The 10,034-nt window shown below is 38.5% G+C and overlaps 1 protein-coding gene across 1 annotated transcript; it reads left to right on the forward strand.

Moving 5' to 3' along the window:
* Positions 1 to 6,552: 6,552 nt before the first annotated feature.
* Positions 6,553 to 9,283, forward strand: LOC131796967 (uncharacterized). The gene is made up of 2 exons (XM_059114585.2): positions 6,553 to 6,976; positions 7,825 to 9,283. Exons 1-2 carry the CDS (start codon positions 6,795 to 6,797, stop codon positions 8,228 to 8,230), a joined length of 588 nt encoding a protein of 195 aa, XP_058970568.2. The 5' UTR covers positions 6,553 to 6,794; the 3' UTR covers positions 8,231 to 9,283.
* The last annotated feature ends 751 nt before the right edge of the window (positions 9,284 to 10,034 follow it).

A 10,034-nucleotide genomic window follows, 5' to 3' on the forward strand; every position in this document is an offset into this window, starting at 1 on the left:
AAGACCTTTATTTTCGGCTTGAATTGGAAGAGGCCACGGATCATGTGTTTCAAGCGGAAACCTTCATCACTCTGTCAGAGAGCAGAGAAAACATAAGGGTCAATGATATATTGATCAGGAACCTATGCTATTTGGACACTAAAGCATTTGCCGCTCTAGGCCAATAGATCTTCAATTATTTGATGAATTCAGCAATATTTAAAGATGCTCTTAATTACCATGGCAACCATACAGCTCCACCCTCATCGCTATTGTATAGTTCCAAACTACTGGTCGAAAACGGATCAAACGTGTTCTGATTGGTGGGCTCAGATCATTATAGACAACGGTGGCTGTGTCTGTATTTCCGGAGAAATTCTATGGCAGGGAATGAAAAATTAATATTTTAGGGGTTGTAAATGTTGTAGTCCTCCCTCTTACTTTAGTATAGCTAGGCTAAGTTAAGCTTTCAAGCAGGTTCCCAAGCAAGGTTGTGCAAAACGCGCGTTTTTTCCACACACGGGAAGATTTAAGACGAGTCGGGTAGGGGTTAGCCAGCTTCTGCCACTGAAAAATATTAACTCGGTAGCAAAATGAAGTCCTGAACCTGTTAGGGACAGAGAGCGGCAACACCATCAACGGAAGTCGAAATAGAGTCGTGTCCAGACTATCCGCGCGCTTTCCCGTTCTGTCCCGTTCTGGAATGATGTTCCCGTCGTCTTGCTAAACCAATCTATCATTATCAGTGCTCGACTCCTAGCAGACTTATCGACGGCTAACATTGCTTTAGGCTTCATGCTTTCGAAAAAACGTTTTCGTCGACGTTCTGATGATGAGGACCTGCTCGCAGCCCAAGCTAAGTTTATTCCGCCCATTTTACGGCATTTATCAGTCTATTAACGGCAGTTAATAGACTGATAGTTTACCTCTCTGAGGTTGTTGGACCATGTCTGATAGCCTCCTTGCCAGTGTTTTGAAATGGTCACAATGAGATCAGTTCCTCAAATTAAGCCTTGAAAATATGTATAAAAACTGCCGAGTTGTCAACGCAGACTCACCAACCTTAGGTAGGTTTTGTCCGTGTTCTTTGTAGTACAGAAAACTTATTCCATTAACACTGTACTGCAACTGGTATTTAGTCACCCACTGTGGGTTCTGTGAATTCTCCCTTCCCTGTGTGGCGACACGTGTTATTGTGGTCAGTGGATTGCCCAGGTCAATCTGCAGCCATTGGTAGTTATCTTTGGTGCCGGATTTCCAGGATCTAGGGCTATTCAGTCTGCTCATGTTGACCCCAAATTTGCCGGTATGCCACTCGGAAGAGACGCTGATTTGTCCGTCCGAGATAATACCGCTCTCCATGCCAAGAGCTTGCCGACAATCTGTATGTCGAAGCGCATTTTAATCAAGTATTATACAACGAAGCAAAAGGGATAAGATGTACTATAGATAGCCCCAGTCAATATGCCTATCGATAATTGGTTAATGGTCTATCAACGATCACCCAATAACTGTATAGTATCTATAAACAATGGCCTCCATCGTTGGTCGCAAAAACATGCATGGATATTTGTCCGCGGACATTGCCTTTCCTGTGATGCCCTTTGAGGACCAGATAATGTTCAAAGACAAATATGCGAGCGTTATTTCGGGCCAAATGGAGGTTTTGTGTTTATCGTCCTTCAAATATTTCAGTCAACGCGCGGGAAAATTGTTTACAATCAGCTAACTGTTTACGGCTTCGGATGTTCGCGTTTCAATGTTATTTGGTACGATTTTACGAACAAAAACAGTATATATTCCTCCTTCTTTACAGCCAACCATGCTCCTTGATCTTAAATTAAATTTTGTGCACAGAGTTTTCCGTATTGGACATAAGGTAAAGGTAAGGTATTAGACGTAAAAATTGGGAAATATCATTTGAGGTATTTCTCACTATTCCGCAAGCACTTGTTGCATATCAGATGATGAATAGCCAACGTGGCCCGTAAGGTTGAGTTGGCTATAATCATCCTATATCCAACGTGCGCGAGTGGAATAATGTTTTTATTAAAAACGCCCCAAAATATAGATAAATCTTCCCAACTTTATTCTGTAAGAACAAACGGAGTGTTACCAAGTACAAAAAAAAACTTTCGGCTTAAAGCGTCTTCATGCACACGCATGGCATAATGGCTCCTAACCCATGATGGCTGAGCCAGTGAAAACTCTGTGATTTCCCTATCCGATGGTCGGATATCCCCCAGTTTTAGCTGGGGGATATTCGGTCACGTGATGCGTTTGGACCGATCGCGTGTGAGCAAAGATATTTGATGGATTATAATAATTGATATCTCACCATGTTGACAAAACTGACCAACAAATCCCTTAGCACAATCACAGACAAAGAATTTTCCCATCAAGTCGCAGCTTTTTCGCAATAATCCACCATTAAGACACGGCTGATCTCGGCCCTAAAGGATATATCAACATGGTTAGCATATTCTGTAATGGCTTAATTTGAGTCCACAAATTTAATAGATTCAGGAGTTAACATTATTATTACTGTCCTACTGTCCCTCACATGGGTCATTTGGTTTTATAACATAGCTACATTCTAACGCGGACTCGGCTGATTGGCTTGTATTTAGGGAAAAGAAATGGATGGTTTGGAGGGTCGCGTGACCTAACTGTGAGCGCGTCAGACCCCGGATCTAAGGACCTAACTGGCCGCTTGTCGAAATTCCGGATAACTTAACGGGTCCGAAGCCATATTTCAAAATCTCAATGAGCGGGATAGTAGAGCGGGTCAAAAGCCAATAATTTCTTCAACATTTACTGATATTTTATTGTTTAAATATCAAAACTTTATAAGTCGACGGGATAAGTGTCAATTTCTATGTATTTTCGGGCGAGCGTAGGCAAACATAGGGCAGGAGTGAAAAAAAGCGTGAGGGGCGACTTACGCGCGGGAAAACAAGCGCAAAGATAAACTCCTGAATGCGCGTCTATTACCCTTCACGCCTTTTCTCGCGCTCGCCTCGCAATTGCTTGCATTCGCCTCGCGCTCGCCTTTATTTTTCCGAAAAACGCTGGAAGAAAGAGAAGCGTGCTGCAGGCTAAGGTTGAATTACATTACGAATTTTCGCATATTTTGATTTTCATGTATGAAGCCACTAAACTGCTTTTCCTCTTTGAATGGTTGACTGTCCACCACTGGCTACTCCCAGCATTTGGCTACCCCTGGGTGGAGAGAGAGACTCTCTGAGCGTAAATGTTCTCACAAAATACTGAATAACGGAGCTGGGGTTGAAACCTCCATAGGGCCCGTTCCGGTAATATCGATCCCATAAAGCTCAGTAATATCCGCTGGTCGTGTGTATATTCAAGATATCAATAATAACGATCCATATGCAATGCTCAGCAAAGTTTAAAGTAACCTGCTATCATATTTTGAGGAAAAATGTTAAGTTCCGCTCAAACGTCGCAAAAATTAAGAATACTTGTACCTGAACTCTGTAGCCGGCCATAAGATCATAATACTGAGATCCGTGTAGTGCTTTCATTGAGCCAGGCCTTTGAAATCTGTCCTCTTTATTCAGCTGGCAGTTGTCTCTTTTAACATTTGTTAGAAAGTTAAAAGAAACGCACTGGCAATTTTGCTGACATTCTAACCAACAACTGAACTGCCCTGTCACCGAAACATTTTCAAAAGTGTATCCAAATAGGGCGTAGCCTTCGACCGTTTCTCCTCCAGTAGTGAAAGCGGATGTGACAGAACATGGTGTGCTGGTATCATGGCCAGACCCCATAGTTACTACAGCAATAGTTAATACAGCAGTCACGGATAATGGAATGATGAAGCCACAAAGATACTCTTGAGAGGTTCTCCTGGTATATAAATTATTAGGACTTTGTTGGTTAGTACAAACGGATGAATTATTGAAACAAAAGTCGTTTACATCGAGAGACGATCAAATTTTGAAGCAGGTTATTTCAAAGTAACGTAGGCATTTGCTTTCGGAATATTTCGGTATACATATTGTATCAAGATACTCACATCTTAACTCCGAAGCTCAGTTTTGGGAAAGCGTCTGAACTTATGTGGAAATTTTCTCCTTGTTCATCTTCAGGCGACAAGCCTCCGCTTCAAACAAGAATGATAACAAGAAATTAAAAGCGATTTCAGAGTGTGAGAACCTTTACACTTGCACTCTGTAACAAATTAGGAAATATCTCAGTTGGTAGTTTCCCCTGCTATAAATGCTTAGACAAGGGATTTGTTTTTTGCATTATAATAGACTTCGTGGCAGAAGGAAATGATGAAAAAGGAGAGAGCGATAATCTCACAAACTATACCCTCCCTTCCTGCGGATATGCAATCAGAGAGTGTTGGATACGTAGAGTTAAAAACATAGTTTTTTGTTGAACAATTTATGCAGCGTTGTTTGAACGGGGCTTGGGTCTGACCTCGATAGTACCCACCGGTAATTCGGTCAGAAATTGTTCATGACCCTCTCTTAATTAAAGCCTGTGAGATTTTTAAAGGTTGAAATCGGTTTGATTCCTTATAGCGTTAATTAATATGACATTTTTAAAGATATTATTTGCGAAGAGCTTTATCTTAGTTTCGTCTGACATTTTAGCATGCAGGATAAGTGTTAAAAATAAACCTAGAATCGTGGGAACTTAATCAAGTAAAATACCATTTTAGGGTTAATCGCTCGATCCGGCGAGTACAGTTGCTGTAAATGATGTTTAATATTACCTTCATGTTCGCCTTCTTCCCAACATCAGAATTTATTTCCGTCTAAAAGCAATTTCATCCTCAAGCACAGTCAGACGCACGTCTTTAATTGGCCCTGTTTTAATTTTTGCAAACAAGTTCTAATGCAGTGCAGAGCGTTTTCTGTAAGGAGAATGAATAATTGATTAGCTATTGCCACCCTAACAATACCTATCGAAAATCTCCAAAATTAAAAGCAAGGAGGACTCACAAAGATAGATTGAAAGACCAATCCATTCGATTACAGTGATTAAAATGATTTTCGAGAATATGCGTCGACTTTCAGAACTGAACAACTTGCAGATTCTGGGAATTTTAAAGAGTATGTTTTGTTTAATTTATTTCTTTTCAAGCTGTTTCATTTAAAATCTTTATACATCTCTCTTATTAGAAAGGTGATTCAGTTTCTATTCATTCATTTTTCTCCAGTCTGGCAGTTGAAAAGAAGTAACTCGCGACTGAAACAAGGAAAGTGTTTTTTTGTAAACCTTTAAATTTTTGTAATTTCAGGATTATCACATACCAGAGACCAGCCCACAGCAACTTAATTGTTTAAATTGCCTAAGCCCATGACCGTTTTCGTATAATTATTCAGGCTTTCTTTAAGGATTGGTTATTCAAACAAAATTTAGCTGTTACTTAAGAAAACCATGTCCTAGACTATTCTCGAGTTAGCTGGATCTTTAATCTGAACATTTATTGTTCTGAAGAGAAGCTGACAGAGCAAGGATATTTATTAAAATAAATCAACCCTCTTATAGAGAAGTCTGAGACCTACTGATAACTTAATACCGTGTGGTTTGGATTGGACTTCGTGAAAGAAACCGGCCCTCGGAGTTACTCAGAATCAAATAATACTTCCTTTTGTTTAGCGCGACTCCTGGCGATGTCCTTTAGCGCCTTTCAGTGTATAGTAAATAAATTTAATTAATTATAAAAAATGGAGGGAAAATGTCTTACAGGCGAAAGGTCAAAATTTAGTAAAATATCTCATATATCTCTTATTAAAAAGCTTATCTAAAAGGTCTAAAAAGATAAGTCATAAATTTTTCTCCAGTACATTCAGATCTTAACGGTGCATTACTTTACAGTGAAAAAACGACGACGCAACTTCCTAAAAAGTGGACATAAAAATTGCTCCAGAGGACAAAATTTATACCCAAAACCTGACATATTATTCGACATAATTACATAAAATCACGCAATGGTTCAAACATCAACCACAAGTACGCGATACAACTACTGAAACGTTAAAACACTCGCAGGAAATTCAGGCGCAAACGCAATACACACAGAAAACAATATGACAATAAGTTTCGCGATAACGACGCATCACAGGCGATGATGTTATTTCAACATGACACTCGTGTTCGTCATTCCAGCATTGCGTACAGTGAAACGGAATTAATGACCGTCAATAAAGGTTTGCCGAAAGTCTTCGTTACTCGTATATCGTGGTAGCCAAACCATCAGGGCTTTCAAACTGTGGTACGTGACTGCTGATTGCTCATCAGTGACACTACACACTCTTGCACGGTGAATGTCGCCGTTGTACATGTCGTCGAAAGTTGTACATGAAAGACAATTAAAACATATTTTTCTTCTGAAGAAATATTTTTTATATCCAGAAACGAACTTTCAAACTGTGTTGAGGTCTTTGTAGTTTTTATTTTATTTCATTACGATTCTTTTACAAAAATATAGGGATCCGCAGGTTCCACAAGTTCCACAGGTTCCACGGGTTCCATGGATTTAACAGTTCCAAATTCATAATTTTACAGTTCCAAATTCACAATTTTACAGGTTTTGCGGTTGCTGATCCTCGGTTTAGCGACACCCATACTCGACACGCAGCTTAATGAGTCACTGATGTTAGATGGTTTTGACTTCATTTAACCAAAATCGCTCTGAATCGATTTAAAAACCATCACCTGGCGGATGGACGTTTTTATTTTGCACCAGTCCGTCGCCACCTCGTCACGCCATCTTCCTTCAACTTTATTGGAAAGCATTCCTACACGACCATCCATCCATTCGTACATACAGAAATATGGCCTTTGTTAAAATCGTTCTTTGGTCATGTCTGGGAGCTGTCCTCGGCTACTTTGCCATCCAAGAGTTCACAGTGGTCACCGAAAGCTTTTTAATACAGAAGCTTATACCTGCTAAGAGGAAGGATGTTTTCGACCTGCTGATCAATCCAGATTATATCTTAAAGTTTCACCCCTTGTGGTAAGTTACTGGTAATTAAGAAAATAGAGCATTAGAAAAAACTTTAATTGTAAGTGTATGGGCCACTTTGTTCACCTTTTTAACGAGATAGAGGTGAGTTCGATCCCCTGAACAGATATGAAAGATTTGCATCACAAGCGAAATCACCACAGCGACAAAGAGTAGAGTACAATCAACAGCGACATTGGCGTTTTAAAAATAAGATAGCGACTTGCAGTGCATTCGGGTAGAGGAAATTGTGTTTTACAATATAGTAAAACTTAGTAAAAGTTATCTTGATTCAACGCCAAGTTCTCATGACTGATTTACAAAGAAATGTGAAGCAGCTAGAGAGGAGAATCAACAATTAAATCTTGGGAGTTAAAGGGTTAAAGGACAAGAATGCACTCTCTTAGATACATCCTTACTCACTACTGACTGATGTTTCCACGCTTAGGGTGGAAGTTATCTTCAGAGGAGAACTGGTGTCATCTAATGGAGAGAGGATCTTGGAAAGCAGTCTGGATCTGATTGTTAACAGTTTTCTATTATTAAAATTTAACCCTATTACTCCCAAGATCTCATCAGTAATTCTCCTTACTGTCTGCCATACAATTCTTATGATGTTAGTTTGGAAAATTTTCTTTTGGATCAACACACAATACCCTGTTTGATGTTTTCTTTATACTCATTACTTGTCTGCTTGGCAAAGTATTGATATTGTAAGGAGAAATTCTGTCTCAGTCACTCATGAGAGTTGAAAGGGTTAAAACCAGCATTCTGACTTCAAAGTTTTGCTAAAGAGGGAGAGCTCAGTCTTCCTCTGTCACATCTTCAACTACTCAGCACATTTTTTTCTTCAATTTCAGTGTTGGTATCACCAATGTTACAACATCACATGGAAGGGATGGAATGAAAACTGTTCAGTTTGTTGTTACTGATAAAACAGCCATTTCATTAGGGTTTTTTGAAATCAACCAAAACATCACTTTTCCTGTGAATGAGACAGTCATAGAGGAAAATGCAATCATTGAGAACAGAGCCTTACTGATGGGTGGTTATTTCACACTAAAACAGAGGTGGAAGATGGCTGATTATACCAGTGGAAGTGGAGATAAAATTAGTTCATTAGAGGATCATTTTCAGGTTACCTCCTTTCGCATTTTGTTACGATATTCCATGAAGGTAGCATTTGGAGCACACAATACCGTTACTGAAAATATCATACAGCATTTCTTAAAGGAAAGCAAGGAGTCAAATGACAAGAGTGTCTGACAACTGAGAGCACTCTTTTATAAGTGACATTGTTCAACAAAATTCCATGGTTTGCTTGAACACTTTCTTATTTCACAAATATTTGAGAACCAACCTGCATGATCTCATGACATAAATACAGGGGAATCAATAATTTCTTCCATGAGCGGCAGCTGATAGTGTAATAGGTGTATTATTTCTAAGTTGGTAGAGTTTAAACTAAGATAAAGAGTTTGTTTTTGCTGGTGAAGGTCTATATAAAATATAGACAAAAATGCTAGATTATTTTTTCTTCCTCTTTTGTTTTTAAGATTGGAGTAGTTAGTCAATTTTTGATAATTTGAGTTGTAAATGTATTAGGTTCTAATAATTATAAAAATAATAATAACAATAATTTATTGATAATAGTAATAATAATAATAATTATAATAAACTGTTGTCAGAAATGAGACTAAGAAGTCTGCTGTGTTCCAAAAGTTCACCTTTTGTTTTAATCAACTTGCTCACTCTCTCTCTCTCGCTCTCTCTCTCTCTCTCTCTCCAACTGTACTACTCTCATGATTTGGTCTTCTCATTCAAATATATAGTATGATCCTATTGTTTGCAATGTCCATATTATAGGTCACCTTTAAGTGCAAAAAGTCAACTGGAAATCAATTAACATTGAATAATCTCTGACGCTGTTGTTAAATGCATCTACATTGTAAAGAATAAGATCTGCAATTTTTAGTTATGTTATCAAAGTTATGTCTTTTTTTACTAACTTGAGTTTCAGAAACATCCATAGCCAGCCACCTTTGGAATACTTTACCACACAATGCTAGAATTGCTGGTAATGTGAATACTTTTAGAAGTATAAAGGACAAATTAAACCTTGTACCGTTTATTTATTGCTAAGCACCATAATAAGAATTTGTTACAGTGCCCTGCACATGATTGTTTATAGTCCTTTATACTTGTGTAGTTTTCATTATACTTGTGTAATTTTCATTATTTTCAGTATTTTGTGATTGCACATGTGCATTGTAAACAAGTATATATGCTCCTAGGCATTATGTGGATAAATAAACTATCTATCTATCTATGCATTCTGTAAGAGATGATGATCCGATGTTATACTGGTTGTTTGAAAACTACATTTTATAGAGGAGTTACATGACTGATTTGCTCTCAAACTACCAGAATCCACTCTTTATGGGCGGCAACTGCTTTGCTATGAAACACCAGTCTGTCATGACACCTTGCCTTATTTTCTCACACATTCTAAAAACAAATCCGGCTCTAGGGTAGGGTATTTTAGCGCAATTTTCATGCCAGGGGGGCGGGAATTTGAACGATGCAATCTTCAGAAGTTCAAATGCCGTTCGAAAGACGTTTGCGAGGTTGTTTGCATCCTAACCGTAGCAACGAAAGGCAATCTTCCCAAGCGTTTCAAACGATTAAATCTCCGAGAAATTGAGAGCAATTACAAATTTTGGAGGAATAACAGTGAATTGACCTCATCCTATGTTTCAAGCCGCTTTTGGATTTATAAGTATATTTTGGAAAAGTTTGCAATGATTTTATGTTCGCGTGACTAAAAGCAAATGTTGGCTTAAATCATAGCTTACAATGTGCACACGCGCGAACGTTTTTCGCTCTAATTTGAATATTTGTCATCGAAACTCAAAGTTCACCAATGCACTACGACTAAAAACTGCATGGGAAAATTTTACTCTTTGAAATATCTACAAGTGCCTTGCACTGGAATGGTCAAGCTCTAAAGTACAGTACTCCTAGTTGCGTGACAAGCCCAGAACTAAGGATCACGCAAAATAATGGCGGT

This window comes from Pocillopora verrucosa, chromosome 2 (assembly GCF_036669915.1).
Source record: "Pocillopora verrucosa isolate sample1 chromosome 2, ASM3666991v2, whole genome shotgun sequence".
Taxonomy (NCBI): Eukaryota; Metazoa; Cnidaria; class Anthozoa; order Scleractinia; family Pocilloporidae; genus Pocillopora; species Pocillopora verrucosa.

Excerpts from the sequence above, each read along its gene's own strand:
- LOC131796967 (XM_059114585.2), top strand. The coding sequence starts at position 6,795 with ATGGCCTTTGTTAAAATCGTTCTTTGGTCATGTCTGGGAGCTGTCCTC. Across the intron at positions 6,977-7,824 it reads TTAAAGTTTCACCCCTTGTG|TGTTGGTATCACCAATGTTA; the intron begins GTAAGTTACTGG and ends CTTCAATTTCAG.